The sequence below is a fragment of the Anguilla rostrata genome, chromosome 11 (assembly GCF_018555375.3).
Source record: "Anguilla rostrata isolate EN2019 chromosome 11, ASM1855537v3, whole genome shotgun sequence".
NCBI classification, from domain to species: domain Eukaryota; kingdom Metazoa; phylum Chordata; class Actinopteri; order Anguilliformes; family Anguillidae; genus Anguilla; species Anguilla rostrata.
In genome coordinates this window covers 31,319,150-31,340,695 of record NC_057943.1, presented here as the reverse complement: position 1 = coordinate 31,340,695, position 21,546 = coordinate 31,319,150, and the positions used below count along the sequence as shown (strand labels likewise).

Below are 21,546 nucleotides of genomic sequence, written 5' to 3'. Positions count from 1 at the left end.
GAGAGAGGTCTCCTTAGTAAGTTTAAATAAAAATTTAAAAAGCATAATAGCTTTTTGGATCATAACAAAACTGGCACCATGAAATCTTAGTCTGCGTAATTAATTTGAATACCGCTGGCTAAAAATATTCTGCATTAAACATTCAGGAGACGCTGGGGTGGGGGTGGGGGGGTCTGTGTTCTGTGCCCAGCAAACAGCCGAAACACAGAACCTCCCCATCTCCACAGCTGTCACAAGCCGACCTTGAACTGCTCACAGACACCATACGCTTTTTAAAAATGGGCCACAAAAACAAAGTAACGAAAAAATATAAAAGGAAAAACATCCATATGAAATATAAATATATATAAATAAATATAAAACAATGTTATATGTGCAAGTATGGACGGGAGTGTAGCACAGTGGGTAAGAAACTGGACTTGTAACAAGTCAGTTCGATCGGTAGACTGCCATGTACCTGAGCAGGTACTTAACCGAATTGCTTCGTATATCACTGTATAATGGATGCAATGTAAATGCTATGTAAAGTTGTGTAAGTCGCTCGGAAAAGAGCGTCTGCTAAATCCTGAATGTAATGCAATACTATCAGTGCAAAATTACAAAATCAACTTTATGATACCTTCTGTTAATAAAAGCTTGTCTCCAAACAGCGAATCATGGCTGCAACTCAATATATAAAGCATGGAGACATGATGAAGAGTCTCCGCTGTGGTTTTACCAAACAGAATGTCACAAGACACGTGATCTAGATGACCTTGACTGCGGTGTGATTGTTGGTGCCGGACATGGTGGTTCCTGTATTTCATAAACAGTAGCCCTTCTGGGATTTTCACACGCTACAATCTCTAAAGTTTACAGAGAAGGGTGCGATGAACAAAAAAATCCAGTGAGCAACAGATCTGTGGGTAAAAACGGCTTATTAATGAGAAAGGTCACAGGATAATGGGCTGACTCATTCAAGCTAACAGAAAAGCCACTAATGCTGAAATAACAGCTGTTTACAATGGCGGTGTGCAGAAGGGCATCATTCAATGCACAACGCATTGGACCGTGAAGCAGATGGGCTACAGCAGCAGAAGACGACTACCCCTCCTTGTCAGCTAAGAGCAAGGTAATCTGACAACAGTGGGTACATTATCACCAAAACAGGATGGTTGAAGATTTAAAAAATCATTGCCTGGCATGATAGTTCTCAATTTCTTCTGCAACATGCAAATGTTAGGATCCGAATTTTGTTGTAAACAGCATGAATACATCCTTCCTTCTGTCTACGGTACAGCCCTTGTTATACATAGCATGGGTTAATACTCCCCACACCATTACATCACTGCCAGCAGCCTGTACTGTAGACACAAGGCAGGATGTATCCATGGATAGCCTCGTGTCTATGGTACAAGCTGGTGGTAATGGTGTAATGGAGTGAGGAGTATTAACCTGTACTATGTATGAAAAAGGCTGTAATTCCCACATGGATTACCTGATATGGATGTAAATGCCCTCAGATTAAAACTGACAGTCTCCTCTTTAACATCATATTCACTGTTTTATTTCAAATCTAATGTCGTGGAGTACAGAGACCTTTTTACAGAACTTTTAGGCACTTCTTAGCAAACTGTCACCTGGCCATTTTTTTTGTTTGGCTAACTAGTGGTTTGCATCTTGCAGCATTGCCTTGCCTATTAAAGGTAATTCTGATTTGCTGGACAGGAGTTTGGGTTTTTTTTCTTCATTATGGTAAGGACAGTCATGAACTGTACAGGTCCTCCTTGGCCTACTAAGCTTTTGGTGATTACTGAGCTCACCGGTGCTCTCTTTCCTCTTAATGATGTTTCAGACTATTCATTTTGGTAAGCCTAAGGTTTGGCCTATATCTCTGACTGTTTTTTCTTATTATTATTTTGCAGCCTCATAATGGCTTCCTTGACCTTCATTGGGAAACCTCTGATTCTGCTGTTGACAAATGCCAATAATAAACTCCAAAGGCAATCAAAAGCCTATCAGGGCTAGATTCTGGAAGCTCTCTTATACCTACACTAAGGAAGCAGTTGAACACTCCCAACTAATCAGGAAAACTTGTGAAGCCATGTGTCACAAACATTATTGTGCCCTGAAATGGCGGTGATGTATAAAAAGTGTTGTAATTTCTACATTGTGAAACCAAATTGTGTACATTATTCACTTTATTTAAAGAGAATCTGAACATTAACCACATGTGGATTGTTTGATTACAAATCTAAAAGCATGGAGTACAGAGCCAAATGACAAAAAATATATATTTCTCACAAACATTATGGAGCTCACTGTATATACTTCTTGTGAAACACTGCCCCCTGGTTTTGCCAAACAAAATAGCATTCAAACTCAAACTGCTGTGGGTCTTAAAGCAGAGCAGGAGTCTTCATAAGAACCACAGTAGTGAATGTATTCTTCATGGATATTTTCAGACCGGTGACTCTACTGATGAGTAACATTAAAATTCACAAGCATAGTACAGTAACTCCATCTGTGTCTGTACTTAAAGTCCATCAGTCCCCAACAAAGTCAGCCAATTCAAAGGGTCCACTTAATGTTTTATTCCATTTGAATCAACGTTTTGAGCATGTGCTTTCCCAGCAGAGTACAGCCGAGTGAAATTACAAAAGATTGGCGGTCTTATGACAGCGTCCTGAAAACCCGGGACATGCAGGAAGTGCTTCAAGTCCACGTTCATCTCCCTCTTCTCTCTACACCTGTCCTGGTGTTTACGAATGTAAGAATACACTTTCCCAGTACATGGCTTGGTCCTGCAGTCTGTCATCTGTTATGGTGCTGTTCCAGTGTGTGGATGAGTTCCATGGTTATGGTGTAAACCAGATTTTGGGACCCATCCATGCACGAGCTCAGAGTTGGGAAGCAGGTTCCCTGGAGTACTTAGCTTGTACTCATGGCTCACTGACACCTCTGCTTTTATTATAACACACTGCAGCTAACCAGTTAGCCAACTAAGGTCATTAAATGCTTGCTTACATTGATACTTGTTTTTGACACGGTGGAACAGATACAACAAAGCTTCCTGTCATAAGCATCTGGGTATCATGTTAAGCCTCTGTCCGGACCACGCCAAAAATAAAATAAAAGTAAACGGTAATTTAGTAATTCCTGATGAGGTTTTGTTTTGTTTCTGAGCTAATTATTTCCTGTATGAACAATGGAATTTTGGTAAATTTGGTACACTATTGTAACGCTTGTGATTTTACCAGTTATTACAAATGGAGATCAGGCAGTTTCCCTGATACAGAAACAGTACAGCAGTAAGCCAATTAGAACTGAGTATTAATCCAGGTGGCGTATTTTAGATAGGGCTATAAAAAACAATTTGTGATTAAATACAGGGCATTCATCTCAGAATCATTCAACCATTTGAACAGAACGTCTTTGCTGACGTAGCCACGCACAGCAAAAAATTAGCAGAATCTGCCGTTTCATTCCTAAACAGCAGGTGTCACTGTTATACTGTGGTGTTATGAAAAGCGACCAAGTTTCTAAATGAACGCAACCAACATTACCCAGTGACTCCATTGTGAAAAGAGTTTGTGACACTGAAGAATGCACCAGTGATGATACAGCAAACTGTTCATTAGCCACTGAATTTAATGAAACAGATGAGAAATATTGTCAGTTCTAGTAAGTGGCAACCCTCAGCAGTGCAAGTGCACTTGCAAGTGATGAAATCATTCCCAAGATAAATGTTATTGTGATATACCTACTACATCTCACGGCTGCAGCAAAGCCCCAGAAATCTATCCTAAATTGAGTACAAAAGAGCATGCAAATGTGCTTAAGCAATTGCACATGCGCATGCATACACAGACGCAGACACTCACACGCGAACACACAAATGCATGCACAGAAACACACACATCACAGTGTAATATATTTTACATATGGTAGTGCATGGTGCATTTAATCCCTTCGGTCCATCACTGACTGAAAAAGCATGCATTTTTGCCTTTAATTTAACTGAACATTGTAGAAATATAACATGCTCAAATTGCATTAATAAAATAATAGTAACAGGGTTAATGTATGTCCATTTTTATTTTATTGAAGCTTGTTTTGGTACAACATGCTGTAGGCTATTACAAGGTTTGAGTCTTTGATGGAGCAGCTCTTGTAACTGGCAATGTTACCGTGAAGGGGGAAGGAGCACTCGGCATCAACACTGCTGACCGGGGCCGTCAAACACCTGATTGCACCAACTGACAAGGACCGGGATCTGGATCCCAGCACATTCCAGGATCTTTATACATTGTCACACTTTTTTTAATCCCACAGACTGCAAGTGAATCCTAAAATTTTTACTGCGCTCAAGTACAGGAGTGAACCAACGTAGTTTAGAGCTGTCAAAAAACCAAAACCAAGATGACCGAATGGAACAAATACCATCAGGCAGAATGGGCCCTCCAGAACCAGAGTTGTGCAGCCTTGCCTTAGGCCTGTACAAAATACTCTGTATGCTACATAAAGGTTGAAAATGAATATTCTATGCTGCTGCAAAATTTTGGAAAGCACTAAAAATGGGGGAAATCAGATAAAGGAATGAACAGCAAGCGAGGCTTCCGACAAACACCCAGCTGTAATCATGGGCACTGTAAAGTAGCAACAAACGAGCAGTCAGGTAATGGGGTCAGAGCAAGAAAAGACTCATGGGAAATACCAATCAGGTAATGGGGTCAGAGCAAGAAAGGTCTCATGGGAAATACCAAACAGAAATGAAACCTTGCCTTTGGCTTCACAACATTAAAATGTAATCGGCATTCATCCGGTAGTATAAAAACATCACAGTCTTAATAATAGATGTGCAAAGTGCAAACAGTAAACATTAAAACAATATGGAAGGTGGTTAGAGCCAAAACCTAATCACATTGTAAAAGGCTTATGGAAAGATTTTGGCATGAACCACCCCCCCCCCCCCCCCACCCCCCCATGAGCAGCCAAGCGGAACCAGCAGCTGTTTTTACTCCTGAGCTTTGAAATACACTTCCGGCATGTTTCCAACTCACATAATTTTGACTCATAATTTTTATTTAGCACAGTGCTACTATGTATATATCTGTAAATCGGATTTGTAATGGCATATTCAAATAAACAAACCAAAGGAAAACTATATATGCAATGCCAAAGGGAGCCATCATCCTCATTGTCATTATAAGGGGGCCAAGCACCAAGGGCACATAGATCCTATATTGTTTTTGCCAGGATTACTATTAGGGGGCCAAACACCAAGGGTGTTTTTGATAGGATTCTTCTTCTTCTTCTTCTTCTTCTTCTACCCTTTCACCCCTTTCCCATGCTCAAAAACACACAATTCGCATTGCATGTCTGCAAATTTATTATGACACCCATGCAACCCTGAAAAAAATTATTGAAGCCATCCTGTTTCACATGCATGCACCAAATTTATTGTACAACTTCTCATCCTGGACAAATAATGTCCGCCACACACGATTTTCTATCAGCGATTTTATTTACAATATGGCCTATAGGGGGAGCTTTTTGTAAATACTAATCTGCAGTCGTTCCATGAGCCCTAATTGTATGAAATGTGAAGGAACAGTCAGTGAGCTCCCCTGCAACAGTCCAGAGAAGCATGCCCAGCCCGCTCAGTCAAAATTCTAAAAGAGAATTAAACATGAATGTGCATTGTGCAAAATATGTGACCACACCTCCTTTAATTCCAACCTCTATTAAAATTCTGTGCTAATGTACTAATTGAAGAAGGATCCATGTAGGTCATGTCTATTGGATTTTGTGCCACTACCATCCTAGGTGGCGCCACAACACTGCTTCAAAAGTGCAATTTTCAAATAATTATTACAGATGTATATCCAATACGCACCAGAATTGGTATGTATGGTATTTGGTTTCGGTCTGCAGGTCATGACAATATACCCTCAATTTGCTACAGCTAACCCTAGCTGCTAGCAGCTATATTTATTATTATTATTATTATTATTATTATTATTAATTAGTAGTAGTAGTACCAGTGAATTTCAGACGGAAAAGCAATACTTCCAGCGAATATCAGAGTGTGCAAATGTATACAACTGCGCACAATCAGCAAGCTTAATCCTGGAAAACTCAGATCGCCTAATTTCAGTTTTCCCATTCTCACCTTTCCCAATACTACTGTCAGCTTGACTGTCAAATGTTAGACAAGCTTGTTTTGTATCCTTTGAGCTAAATTGAAAAAGCGTGATGTGAAGTGCTTCCTTTTATCCTCCGTTTGGCATTAAGCCCTTGTTTCGCCTTTCTTTTTTTAATCTGTCACGTGCTCTTTAATTGAAATGCAAATTATGTGGGGAAAAAAAGGAATTTCATTTTAGCCTTACGCTACATCACAAAGGCGCCATTTGAAACAGAGCACGGCACATGCAGAGACAAAACTATGTCAACGTCTGTAAATAAATACGGATAAATACATCGATAAAGGCGTCGGTTATCAAGCTTTACATATTGGAGGAAGAAACTCCACAATTTTTTTTCTTTTGGCTGAATTTAAACCAAAAATGTCCTGCCAAAACACATTGCGGTTACAATAGGATGAATAAGGGGTCTCCTGAACGGTGCGTAGTGAGACATAGGAAAAGCTACCTGTAGAGCGGATGGTTGAGCATCGCAATCCTTTCGCTTGCACAATCACCCTTCCGGCACTTATCCTGCATCACGTGCTTGACACACTAACATATTCTCTTGTAGTGACTTACGTCGGTCGCATTTCTTTGCACAGAAGAATGAAGGGGTACTCTACACTACATATTGAGAACAGTCGAGTTTTTTTATGCAGTAGCCTACGCCCCTCCAGGCTTTCTCTAAAACACCTCATGCATTTATGACCAAAATATATCGATTTATAGTCAAATTATTATTTTTAAAAAGACTCAGTTTAAATGCAGTCCCACATACATGTGACAATTGGGTTAATGTCATAATATTCTTGGAACAGCCTACTACACATAAAGAGTGCATACGGTGGAATGAATGGCCCCAGTGAACGCTCGGATTGAGAGTCATATGATGCGCGCGCGCGTTTGTGTGTGTGTGTGTGAGAGAGAAAGAGAGAGAGAGAGAGAGAGTGTGTGTGTCATGGAGTCGCGGGAGCAATGGCTTGCAGAACGAGACCGAGGACTGTCTTAATTCACCGGAGAGATCATTTCCGTTATTAAAAACATAATACCATGATATCACAAGCCATTCTGCTCGTAAGCCTCCTCCAGATGTCTGTATAGTGTGTTAGATCCCGGTTTTCAAGTTGAAGATTCATCACGGACATCCGACAACACAGCAAATTCATCATTTCCGTCGTTCGCTACGAAGGGGGGCAAAACAAATTCATCATTTACAGGTGCTTAAAACTAGAAGACAAACGCGTCCTGACCGTTTTGCTGTGGAAAATGTGTTTAATGTCGACTTCGTTTTAGGTCAAATCGTATGGTTTGGTCTTTAAGCTTTGCAAGCAAAATAACTTTATGGCGTGTTTTTTCGCCTAACAACATTAAATCAACTGACGATAGGCCTACTTTATTTATTTTTGTTGATCAAGCATTTTGTTTCTTGAATTATTGGCTTTAAGCATTTACAGCAAGATCGCTCGATGGTGAACCTGGCGGAATAATGAAAATTGGGTCGGAATAATGAGACTGCCAAATGATTACAAACAGGACAGTTTGCTTACGAATACTATTCAATTTTTGAAAACCACAGTTTCAAAAATCAAGCGGATCTTCGGCGACCAAAGGAGGAAAGCTTGGAGATACGAGTAGAGAGAGGGAAGCGACCAGTGGGAGTTCCGGGGGAGGAGGGGGTGGGTGAAAAATGTTGCCCTCTCAAGAAGCTTCTAAGATTTACCATGACAACTATATGCGGAACTCGCGCGCCATTGGCGTACTTTGGGCTATTTTCACCATTTGCTTCGCCATCATAAACGTGGTGGTGTTTATTCAGCCCTACTGGATCGGGGACAGCGTGAGCACGCCGCAAGCCGGCTACTTCGGCCTGTTCCATTACTGCGTTGGGAACGGATCCCCCAACCGCGAGCTCACCTGCCAGGGCACCTTCGCCGACTTCAGTTCCATCCCCTCGAGCGCCTTCAAAGCGGCCTCCTTCTTCGTGCTGCTCTCCATGGTGCTGATCCTGGGCTGCATCGCCTGCTTCATACTCTTCTTCTTCTGCAACACCTCCACTGTCTACAAGACGTGCGCCTGGATGCAGCTGCTGTGTGGTGAGCAAAAGCGACAGCTGTCGTGGCATTGTTTATAAATATGTTCTTCATTTTATTTTGACCAACGGCTGCTGGAGAGGACCCCCCCCCCCCCACCACACACACACACAGACACACATACCCACTGACACACGTTACTTTCGTTTTTGGTTTCTACACATACTAAATTTAGAGTTAATGATGTGCTGAGAGACATCAAGCTGCTTTTTAATCGTATTGCAACCTTTAATAATAACATTCGGTCATGTGAGTATTTTAATCTGTATTTTAGATGACAAGTGCGTAGGCTACGTTTTCTTCTCGGTTGGCATTGTATCATCTTAACTGCAACATCAAATTTTGCGCTGCATGTTTTCCTTCCTTCGCTGCGTGTGGAATGAGTGTGTTTTGAGAAATTAACCACACGCTCATGATAAGTTTACACTGTCTGCAAATACAATGATTACCATTAGCTCTAAATGTACATATTGACCTACAGGGACGAACAACAACGGATAGAGAAGGAAACTCGAATCAGTAACGAGTTGCCTAAAAAAACTGTGCAGTAAATTGTTTTTTCATTGATGCTTTCAACAATTACTCAACCAAAGAAACAAAAACATATTTTTCACCTAGATATAAATCAAAAGGCACCTTGCACTAGGGTACAACAGTGCCCCACACCTGCAAATGGAACCCACAACATCTGAGTTTTTAGTCCTAGTCCCAGTTTCTTAACCATAATGCTACCCTGCCACCCATCCTGATAATATATTTTCAATTAATGGATCTGTCAAGTCTGCATGAAAAGAATTAGCTTTTTTACATCACAAAAATTGTGAAGCTACCCAGAATGCATCACTGGGAATTTAAAGTCTTGTTGCTGCAACATTGCCGAGTGGCTTGTTCAGGGCCTCAGTTCCTAAAAGGAATATGGAATTAGACCTTTGACCAGTTTGAGAAGTTCATTTCAGTCAGCGGCTGACTGATGGCCACAGTGGCAGCGAGTTTTAAGTTCCATCTGGCTTGCCACACTGTAAAAGACTTGGCAATTAATTCTTGCCATATCGGCAAATGTTAGAGACCGCAACACAGTGTAAGCGCAAACTTAGACTTGTATTTTCAGCAGTATTGAATGCTACCTCCATCACAGGCTACTGGTGAAGCGACAGTTAGGCGCAGGCTTAATCATTCATGGCGAATTGCAAGAAGTGAAATGCTAATAAAGGCCTACAGGACAGCAGAGCTCTGCAGTTCTGTATACGAATCTATAGACAAAAAGGCCTATTCAGCGTGAAATCTGCTGAATTACATTCTGCAGTGTGCATGCTAAAAATCCCATAAGGCAAGTGGCACAGGCACGCATTCATATGTGCGAAATGGGCAACTTTGCTCAGGAACAATGCCTTGTTTTTGCATATTGTTTGACACCAGGGCCGTGTACAAAACAGCCTCCTAATGACTGTGTACTCAACTGCTTGTATTCAACTTGTATGCACCTTGTATACTTAATAATAGGCGAGCAAACTGCTTTGGACATGGCCCTGTGGTTTACTTCCTGTGAAATTAAAATGAAATGAAAAGAACCCGGAAATCAGTATATCATCAAGTGTATGCAATTTACATACTCAGTAGTAGGCAAGTAAGCTGTTTCTGATACTGTGTGGGCCACAGTGAGTTTTCACTCTAAGTAAATCAAATCTCTTGACACACTCTTCACAGTGGGTGGTGGCAGAATAGTACCCCAGACATTTTTATTTTCAAGTTAACTGCACACAATTGCCAACACATCTGGAGTTGTTCAATATGTTAATTTCTCATCAATCAGCCGCCTTCCCCCCCACAATCGTGCTTTTGAAGAGATCTCTTGTTTGCTTTTCTGAAAGTGATTGGCAAAATTACTGACCAATGGCAATGGAAACATGATCAGACATTATTTTGGTAAGAACATATTGTATTATTACAGAGTAAAGACTGCGCAACATAGCATAACGTAGAGAAAAATGTATTTTCAGAGTAGTAGTACATGGCTAGGACAGATTGTAGTGCATGTGAGAAATATTGTAGCCTACGTGCACTGGGTTCAGAATTAATTGATGGTGCTGCACTTGATCATTCCCGCTGGGCTCAATGTTAGACGCCATCTTAATTTGTGGGAGTATCCTGGTTATTTCTTTTTGTTATGGTAAAAGAGCAGGGGAGCATCATGGTTCAAAAATTATGTTTTCCTTTGATTTAAAAAAATAAGGTGTTGTCCGCCTACATATGCTCTATGGGACAGGGCAATGAAGCATGAATTAAGCCCAAAACATACCCTACATGATTTCAGGAACGCAGACGCTAGGAGCTACATGAAAGTAGATTTAATTTGTCATCGCTTTCCAAAATGTGTCTCCTGAAATTCTTAGCTCAACACAAGCTGCAGTGTTAAGTGCTGCACCAGGGGGGGCGCTATAGCAGGTGACAACAGGTTGAAGCTGTCTTCAATATGTGCTTTCTTCCCCTTAGTCTGTTTTTGTCGCAACTGTCTTGAGGAATCGGGATGATTACCTACAGTACGCAGGGACATAAGAACGCACGTGGAGTATGTGCTACCGGACCAAAGCACTGCAAATGCACGGCCCAGCGTTGTCACTTTCATTAGCATGCTTATGTAGGGAATGTTCCGGGCCTTCGGCCTACCTACCATGTGGTTCACTTGGCATCTGCCCGTAGTTGCACCAGCACTCCTTGTGGATTTCTCATCACTCAGAACAAGCCCCTGATTAGACTAGGTGCAAATGAATCGTGGCCTGAACGCACACTAGCTGCTGTCTGTTAATTCTGGTGAGAATTGCTTTGAATTAATCGGCTGTGTCACATCCCCAGTCATTTTGCATTCTTATTTGGGTCCCGGTCATCACCTTAATGCTTCATTTCCTTTGTTACACAAGGAAATGTTGCAATTTCACTTAAGCGTGTAGAAAAAAGTGCAAATATTTTGTTAGAAGTGCAAATATTCAATTCTATCATATTGTATTTGCATGACATGGTGTAAATGTGTATTTAATACAATGTAATGGTCTATGTTGCTACCTCTTGCCCAGCCTTTCCTTGAAGAAGATACTTTATCTCAGTAGGACTTACCCTGATGCATAATGAATAAATCAGTTTAATGGAGTAATAGATCACAGCATGCTCTTCAATCTTAATTTTGTTATCTCTAATGCTGATAATCAAGGTGACAACACCTTAGTACTGGGTGCTTTCTGATTGGCAATATTGTTAAATCCAATGGTGCTCAATATTCTAGGGTGGTTTTGTGTTAGTCAATGGATGATAAAGTATTCCTCACACTCCATCCTAGCACTAGTAATGATGGTGACAACCTAGTAATTTAAAAGCATGCATCATGTCTGGGTAAACACTAGGGTGACTATATATTTAAATTAAAAAAGGTAGGTGTGGCTAGAGGCAGGTGGGTGTGATGAACATAATGCTTGCTCCATGCTAGGTCTATGGAATGAGAAAACCTAACCAGATGTTGTTAGAAATGTAGAAATCCCAGGTGGATGGACATGTTTGATCCCAAAAAGAAGAAACGTCCTGGGAAAACAGCCCATCTGGTCAGGCTAGTAGTAAAGGAAAAACATTCTGAGTTGTATGATGACTGAACAGTAAAGAAACTCCATGCTAGTACCGTGCTAGTCCAATACTCATTACATTAGTAACATGCTTACCTATCCAATTAATATGTTTCTCTCTCAATGGCTGTAATCTACACACTAGATATCCTTCAAGTCCATAATCAGAACTCAGATCCATCCATCATCAACAGTGAAATTCATGAGTCTATAATCACTAAACAGCAGTCAGGAAGTCCAGACCTGCTCTCAGAAATGGGGGAGGGGGTTGGGGTGGTTTTCTCCCTCTGCATCCAGTTGGGCAGTACAAGCTACTGGGTGGAGAGTTCTGAGGAGTGAGGAAATGGAGTGTGAGGGAAAGAGTGGCTGAGTGTTCCTTAGCCAGATTTACAGAGGGATGTTTCAGGTCCTGAGACAATGTCTTAGAGTTCTTTATTCAGAGTTAAGGGAGGCAAAGTTATGCAAGTGTTCTCTCACTGAAAAGGAAGTTTTTGTGCTCGGAGTCATAAATTAGTTGTTCCACTAACAAATAAATTGGGCCACAAATTCATTAATTAAACAAAAATGTATATGATGTCTAAAAACGCAAAATAAAAAGAAAAACAATTGACTTGGCTACTAGCTGTAGGCAGTTCTCCTGGCATTCCAGGCTCCTACAGGGTTATTAAATGAGTTCCTTCCTTATGTGTGACTTTTATTCTGGAAAGTACCCCCAAGTCATCTTCGCAGGATCCCTGACCTTTTCATCAGCGCCCTGCAAAGCTTATCAAACTCGGCCTCCCACGTTGCTGGGAAGGTCACATCCGAGCCAGCAGGGGTGTCGCCACGACGACTCTGTAAGACCCCGTTTGGTGCAGTCATTACCCTGGCCATTGAGATCATTAGCCCTTTCACATGCAGACACAGACTCAGAAAAACCTAAGAGTAAAATTTATTTATGCCTATTCAGGGAATGTGGCCTACATTAGCACAACGTGAGACAATACATGACAGACACAAATGTTTTAAAAAATGCAAATACATTGGCCTCCAAAGTTATTGACACTCTTGATAAAAGTGAGCCAATAAATAAACCACACATGCAATAAGCTATTATTTATTACTATAAATATTATAAGCTAAAAAATGTATTATTTTATTCTAATACAATTGTTCAAAGAATAATGTTTTGTATGTACTCATTTACTTAAATAAAAATATAGGTGTCAAAATTCTTGCCACCACTGTTTTCTATACTTTGTATCCCCTATCTTCACAAAGATAATACTCCCAAGTCTTATTCTATTGTTTTTAATGTGATCAGTGAGCAAAATAGAACATCTCTGACCATTCCCCCCATACAAAATCTTTTAAAACCCTTCAGATTCTTCAATCTGACCTCTTCAATTGAAAGCACTCATTGTCAAGGAGGTTCAAGTCTGTGGATGGAAGACGAGGGCGGTTTACATCTCCTTTACAAGGAAAGTGGCTACTCAGGGGGTCCATGACCTACTAAGGGTATGGTTACTAACATGTGATGTTTCATGTTCTATTGTATATTTTATTTATCTGATGCTTATCCAGATGAGCCTCATTGCCTATAAAAATCTTTTTTTATCTCCCAGCCAAGAGGTTACAGCATTCAACATAAAATACAATAAAAACAAAAAACAGCAACCACAGAACAGAAAGAGTTAATGAGTGTACATCCCACCGGCGCTATCTGCCAAAGCAAGAACATATTTCAGTTTTTACAATTTGTTGTAAAATCACTCAAAGGGATTCAGTTCTGAAGATGTGCTTGTTTCATGCATTGTAATATTGTTAAATTTAGTGTCACGTGTTGTGTTTAATGTATTACATGAGCATGTCTTCAAATGCAATCCCTCGCTCCCTCTCCACACATTCAAAACTATGCACGGTGGCTGAGTGACAGATGTTTTGACACACATATGCCAGAACGATCGGCTGACTGACCCACAAGAGGCAACGGTTTTTATGCACTGTCACATTTAGCATGAAATTAAAGCTATAATGGGGACAGGAAGTGATGATGCATTCAACTCGACACTTGTTATACGATATGTTAGTCAGGGTTCTGTGTTTTAAAGCGCACTAAACTTGACCTGTAAGCAATGAAGCGACTTCTCAATTTTTCTTGTATAATTGCTATATCTGATAGCATAATAACTGAGAATAATATTTATGAGTTACCAAAGTAGCACAGTGATAATTCCATGGGGGCTGAGGCCTAGATTCAATCAACATTTCGTCCTTAGCTTTGAGCTTTTAATTAAAATGCAATTATTATTGTTTTCAGTTTAGTGTGAATTCAGCAATCATAAAAATTAATTCATGAAACTGAGCTTGTGAGAAAAAAATAGAAAAGAGCTGTATATATTTTGAAATCACTGAGAACAAACACAAATTGAATTCAATCCTGAATCTGATCATACAGGAAGGCACTCCATACATAATCAAGCAATTCAATTGTGGTTCAAGTGCACATTCACAGTTTTTATTAAAGGGTATTTTTATACATTTTGGTTTCACCATGTAGAAATTACAGAACTTTTTTATACAGTGTCATATATACATTTCATGGAACCATAATGTTTGGGACAAATGGTTTTACATGTGTTTCTGATTAGATAGGTGTGTTCAATTGCTTCCTTAGTACATGTATATGAGAGCTTTCTGTATCTAGTCTTGATTCTAGGCTTATGACTGCCTTTGGAGTCTGTTATTGGTGTTTGTCAACAAGAGAAACAGAGTTGACCAGAGAAAGTCAAGGAAGCCATTATGAGGCTGAGAAATAGGAAGAAAAAAAAACAGGAAAAAATGTTTGGAACATCATTTAGGAAAAAGAAAGCACTGCTGAGCTCAGTGATCGCAAAGCACCTGGTAGGCCAAGGAAGACTTCTACAATTGATGACTGAAGAATTCTCACCATAATGAAGAAAAACCCCCAAACACCTGTCCAATATATCAGAACCACTCTTTAGGAGGTAGGCATGGATCTGTCAGTCAGACTACTGTCCACTGAAGACTTCACTAAAAGAACAGGACACAATGAGCATACACACATTTGTACGAGGTGCCGTGTTCAGATGTGGTCCCATTTCGGCTGAGTTTGCCTTTGTCTTAAGTATACACCCAGCTTTATAGCTGCACCAAGGAAGCAATTGAATATATCTGACAGCTAATCAGAAACACCTGTGAAGCCATTTGTCCCAAACAGTATGGTGCCCTGGAATGGGCGGCAAGGTATAAAAACTGTGGTGAAACCAAAATGTATTTTTAAAAACCTGAAAAAAATGCTGAAAATCTGCAAAGACTCATACACGGACTTGCACTCATACACACACACACATACACTCATACAAAAATACTAATATACATACATACACACAGTCGTTCTCTCCCTCTTTTCACATACACACTCATCAAATCACTTCATTGATTCACTGTAGAACATGTTTATGGACAGGTGTTAGCATCACTGATGATTTGTAAATTCGAGGACTAAAAACCAGAATTGTTACTGTGGGGGTTTGGGCCGTGTCCAAACACAAGCGAGTGGAGCCAGTCTGGTCCCTCGCTTCCCATGATTCAACATTCCCCGGGCCAACGCTAGCCGTCAAACCTCATCTTCACACCGTATGTTGCTTCCGTCTTCTCTGTGCAAACCTCTTTTCCTCACTCCCTTTCTCCTCTTCTGTCAGTTCCTCTGCCCCTTTGGCAGCTCACAAAGGTTGGAAAAGAAAAGGCTTCTTTTCTTCTTGATATGCACTAGGTAAAAGGATATGAGGGTATAAGGGTAGGAAGATGTGAAAGGAAGAAAAAAATGGATTTTTTTTTTGTGTCTTCTGATATTCATCCAGGTTCCTCCTACTCAAATTTTCTGTCTGCAGGAACTCCTTTCTTACACAATCGTGGCTATATTCAGAAGAGGGTGGTACCTGTACAAACAACTATACCATAGCAGCAGAGAGAGTTTTTTTTTCTATAATTTTCCTTTTTGTTTTTTTCATATGACAGTGTCAAGCACTGGACTGTCTGTGATAGTCATCACCAATCACTCAAGTAAAGCTGTCACATTTACCACTAATTAGTAAAAAAACTAAAGCTGTCACATTCATCACTAATCACCAAAAAGTAAAGCCATGATATTTATCACTAATCACAAATAAGTGAAGCTGTACTTCACCTACATTTACCCAGCAACTGTGTGTACCACCAGTGTGCAACTTTTTTCTTTTATTCTTTTACTCCCCAGTTTGGAAAAGCCAATCATTCTCACCTTGCAACGCTCAGCTCAACCCCTCAACTACCTGCTATCATTGCAGGATATCATATGAAGCAGCTGCTTCTTATCACACCATAATTTGTAAGTTTGGACATGAGTCAGAGGAAGACACTTTATGTACAGCTCAACAGATGCCCAACAGATGCTGCACATGAAGCAGGGCGCCCAAACGACCAGCGGGGGTCACTGGCTTGTAATGAAATTCTGTTGTCACAGATGACTGGAAGCATCCTCTCCCTGGGCGATGCGAGACGCCAAACTGTCACCCATGATCAGGAAACCTACAATATTGATACTGTAGAACCAGGCCAGGCAGGTTTGGGTTGTTTAAACAACACCTCCCCATTACCCCTGTGTGGGACAAGCTGTACATGTTGTCATGTGGGAAAGTGCTCACTGCAATCTACAGCGTGTCTCCCAATTGAAAAGATTTTAATCTGCCGATGGGCAGGCAACAAGACTGCCATGTTGCTGTGTCTGTGAGAACTGAGAGACTCCTACCTTCAGCAATCAGCCCCAAAGATCCAGTGTGTCAGTGGGTGTGTGTGTGTGTGTGTGTGTGTGTGTCTGTGGGAGTGTGTGTGTGTATACTCTCCTCTTATTAGCGAGGGTGCTGCAGCTCTACTCTGTGGTGGCAGAGGGGAGCCTGTGGTAAACGCTCAGAGGGAACGCTGTAATGGGATTGGACACGGGCCTAATGCTCACAGCCCAAGAGGAGATGATAGTTTAATCTGAGCCCGCCATGCTGCCGCTCTGTGTGCCAGGCCACAGCGGGTCCATGGAGAACGCACAGCTGCTAACCGGGCAGGCTCAGGCCTGTAGCCCCGCCCTCCACTAAACAGGCAACGCCCCCCTCCCCTCCTGCTCCATCCTTAACTTTTTTAATTCTGTGCGCTGTTCTTAAAGCGGACTCACTACATCTCATTTGCGCTCACATGCTGATGCAGAACTGCATCGTGGGTCGGTGAGCATGTTTTGACCTCTAAATACTGAAGTGGAGAGGGTAGACAAAATGAACAATCAAACATAGACCTTTGGCTAACTGATTATTATTATTAGCAGTAAGTTCCTAAATCTACCCCCACCTAAAACTTATATTTATTTCCCTTTTTCCTTGAATGAGCACTTTTCATTGATTGAGCACCCGTGAAACACACATGGAAGCTGACCTTTACAGAAGCAATTCAGTTTAAATACTTTGATGAGGGGTAGAACTCTACAGCACTCTACCTGGAAACTGTATGCACAACCTTCTGTTTACAGCCCTAATTCCTGGACTTCACCTTCATATTAAATTGCCAGCCAGGCCCTCCACAGTCAATCTATTTGCTAGATCAACTATTTATTGGCAACACAGAAATATAGCATGGAAATTGTAGCATTTAAAAAGTAGCACAACTTTCCAGAAAATAAAACCATGTATTTTTCATTGGATAAATTTTGCTTCTTAAGAAGACTAGAATCATACATTTATAGATACATAAATAGTCTCTTCTTTACCTGCAGCTAGTGTGATTTATGGACATCAACTGTAGAGTAGAGCTGAGCAATACTATGCTTCTCTTCATGGCCCCTCCCTCCCCTATCTCTCTCTCTCTCTCTGTGAACTGATCTGACAGGATCTCTGAGCTGTGCTGTCCTCCTCACATCTCCCAAAGCAGAATTTCAAACAGCACAGGAACGCTCTGTGGGATTATTTCAATCACGTAATATAGAAGGAGAGGGGAACAAGGAGGGAATGTGGCAGACAAGATGAAAGCAGACTGAAGGACTAAAGGCATGTTCTCAGTGTACTCGATTCCTTGTGGCGGAAGGAACCTGCCGCCAGGTCTTAAATCAGGAACCCTGCAGCAGGAAAAAAACCCCATAATTCATTTCTGTGAGATCATTCAGTGCCAGAGAGCAGGGCTTGCAAGGTCAGCAGAGTGTGCACAAATGGCCCACATCACTCCATACTGTTTGCAGTCACTCCGTTCCAAGGGTTGAATGCAAATGAAAGACAAACCAAGCACAGTGGGACAGGTCAGAAGTAAATTTTGATTTACAGAAGTAATTCAGGTTAAGTACATTGCTCAAAAGTTTAACCGTAGCATCCCAGCTTAGAATTGAAGTTAAAACCCCAGTTTCCTAACCACTATGCCACCCTGACATCATCAGTAGCACCATAGGATGACTGTATAGAACAGATCTTGGTTTAATTTTTGAAGAACAAAAGTGAAAAAGCGAGTTCTCTTTGCTACAGAAAATGTTGTAAATGCAAGCAAATGGTGCTTGTACCTGTTCTGCAGTAAATTTCACTTATTGAGCTTTTTTAACACCTTAACATCTATGGCATCTTTGAGATTTCCTATGCTGTTTATCACTTTGATTCATCACTTTTAAATACAGGAGTTGCTCAGATGGCTCAATTTATATTTCTCATGTCTGGAAAAAATGCATGTCGGCAGAAAACTGCTGCAGTATGTGCCCTTTTTGAGTTGGTTTTCCCTTCATCCCTGACGCAAAGCGAAAGGTATATAAACCTGTGAAAAACATCCTGAGATGGGAATCAGAATTCATGCATGCGCTCAGGTCAACAGATCCTGTGCCATCAAAAGGACCAATCGTTTATGAACCATCGATCTGTAAAAATCCTGTGACATCCAAATCAATCATTTTTAACAGCAAAAGATAAAAAGAAAGAAATCATATATTATGATATTAAGGCTATTTTATTCAGTTATGATTTTAAGCTTTTTTTATGACCCTGAAAGCATCCTCAAAAGGAGGATTAGGTATTGGTAACCCTCAATTGTTGGACCTACAATGTGATGACTCGGTGTCCCATGATTCTTGTGTAATTAACATGCTGTTTATATTTGAACTAATCAGGGCATGACCATTTAGCAGGCTGCCAATCAGAGTTGAACTTGAAGCTTGAGGAGGTACTGTAGTAGCTCTCAGTGCCAAATCGGGTGGAGGGGGGTGGTGGAGCTTGCTGTTTGTGTATTTATCATGACAGACTGGCATTCACCAATATTGCTGTCCTCTCGGGCCCGATCCAGTAACAGGGCCGCTGTAAACTTTCCAATCCCAGCCCCCTGCGTTTGCAAAAACGAAGCACACCAATCAGAATCTCTGCTCGGTAAACAGGGCCTCTGTCCTAAAACTAAGCAGCTAATCTATCAGGTAAGCAAGTCAAATCACTGGGCCCATTTCATCCAGTCACACAATCCTGAACATGATGGTGTAAGGAAAACAACAATGACACTGCAGGGAAAAGGTGAACTGCCAACGCTGATCCCAGATTATCTTACGACCCAAAAATCCTATTCTCAGCAACCTGACCCTGGATCAGTGCATACAGGCGCTTTCCAGCCAGAGCTCTTGATACACAAGAAGTTGTCATTGTGCTACTCCTGCAAGCATTACGTCTTGTTAACCTTCCATTTTTAATTCAGCCTGTATTTTGAGGCATTAGAGCATGGGAAAGCTGAGCCCTTTGACAGAACTGCATTCGCTCGCCGAAGGCGCATGGAAGAGCAGCTTCAACCAATCAGATTTGGCTGTGGCTGCCAAACTGCTTATTAAGAGCAGCAGGTGAGCACTGATCCCTAGCTGTCTGAGAATGATGTTTTATAATGTACAGAAGACATCTCTGGCTGGAGATAATCTGGCCAATCAGAAACTGCTGGCTCCCCATTCGCTAAGTGGAGGTGGTGTGCTCTGTGCAGTGGCTGACATACAGAGAGGAGCTGTATTACCCTGTTTCATTATATTTAGAACAATGGCACAGGTACACAGCCTCACCTCAAAACCTAAAAACAAAATCCCATGGGATGGCCTTAACCCAATACATTACTTTCTGTGATTTAAAAAAGATAAAATTATTTAATTGGTAAAGATGGTACAGTGATATGATTTTCCCAGGTGTTGAGCACTGACCTACTGCTCTTTACAATAGTCGGGTGTATGACAGAGTGTATGACAATCAAACTCTTGTTCAAGCCGAGGTGCTTGTTGTCCCTGGTGGAAGAGGGGGAGGCCATCTTAAGCAAAGTAAGCTGCAATACTGTGAAAGAGGGGATGTAAGTCATTTGTAGTCAGCCCCGCCCCCCGTGGTTGGTGATTGGTTCCCTCAGCTCAGCCCTGCCCCCTCCCATTCCCTCGGCACCAGATGCAGCTGAATGGAGGGCTCTGCGGATTTCCATAGTTACCTCATTTCCCGATCGCATCAGTGGACAGCTTCTTTATTTCTTAAGTTTGCAGTGGTGTGCAGTCACACACATGCACGCGCGTGTATGCGCACACACACACACACACGCACGCAGGTTTTTTGAGGCTACAGATGCATGTACGCACATTCGTGCTCTGCAACCACATACCAGGACACACTTCTTAAAAACACAGATCCACTCTGCAAACACATACAGCACACTGAAAACGCGTGTGCACATGCATACACGCATTGCAAACACACACACACAAGCACGCACACACTACAAACACAACACAGCTGTTCCCTGCGGTGTTGGTCAGCAGGGGTACAAGTCAGTGTCCTTTAGCAGTTGGTCAATGTGTTCACTCTCTCTTGCTCTCTCTCTCTCTCTCTCTCATAAATACACACGTGTGCTCACACAAACACACACACATACAGTAGCGATGATTGCAATCTACATTATTCATTGTTCCTTTAAACTTTGAACAATCTCCTCAATTCTGTCACATTTTCTTTTTAAACCTTTGCAAAATCAGTGAAGTACTCAATGAGACAGTATATTTTAGAGTGCTCATAAACCAAATAATAATTGAAGAGAACTTCCAGTGTTACAATTCATTTTCATTGGAAGGAATACCTCACACAAATGGACTGATATGACTGGACTGATTCAACATCCAGTACTTATCTTTGATGAGCAATTAAAGTTAAAGCAACATATGGATGGTCTTCAGTGAGACATTTTATAAATTTTTTATAAATTAACGTTTGCTTTTTTGAGGATGAAAGGTCACAATAAAACTCTTTAAGAGGGTTGCTGGGTGGCTTATGCGGTTAAGGCACTTACTATTCAATTTCATGTGCGGGCCCTGCAGTCTGGTGTAATATCCAGCCATGCCAGTACCCAGTCTGCACAGTCTGGCCAGAAGCTCCACAGGGCAAAGCACAATTAATCTAGCATCACCCTGGAAAGGGTATCAGTCAGCTAGGATGAGAGCATCTGATTGCTCACTAGTGACCCCTGCTGGTATATCGGGCAGCCACAAGTCTTCCGGTTGAGCTGAGCTTGAAGTGTCTTCCTTTGAATCTCTGTGAGCAATGGCTTGTCAAAAACAAGTGGCAATGACATCATATACTTTGGAGGACAGCACATTCTTGTCCACGCTCTTCTCAAACTATAGCAGCGTGAGCAAGATTG

At 41.3% G+C, this 21,546-nt stretch overlaps 1 protein-coding gene across 2 annotated transcripts in view; it reads left to right on the top strand.

Moving 5' to 3' along the window:
* The first annotated feature begins 7,122 nt into the window (after positions 1 to 7,122).
* LOC135234601 (LHFPL tetraspan subfamily member 4 protein-like) overlaps positions 7,123 to 21,546 on the top strand; it is a 39,244-nt gene continuing 24,820 nt past the window's right edge. For both annotated transcript variants that reach the window (XM_064299379.1, XM_064299378.1), the window contains exon 1: positions 7,123 to 8,260. In XM_064299379.1, coding sequence (XP_064155449.1) covers positions 7,855 to 8,260 — 406 coding nt within the window. In that variant the 5' untranslated portion in view covers positions 7,123 to 7,854. The remainder of the gene's footprint in view (positions 8,261 to 21,546) is intronic.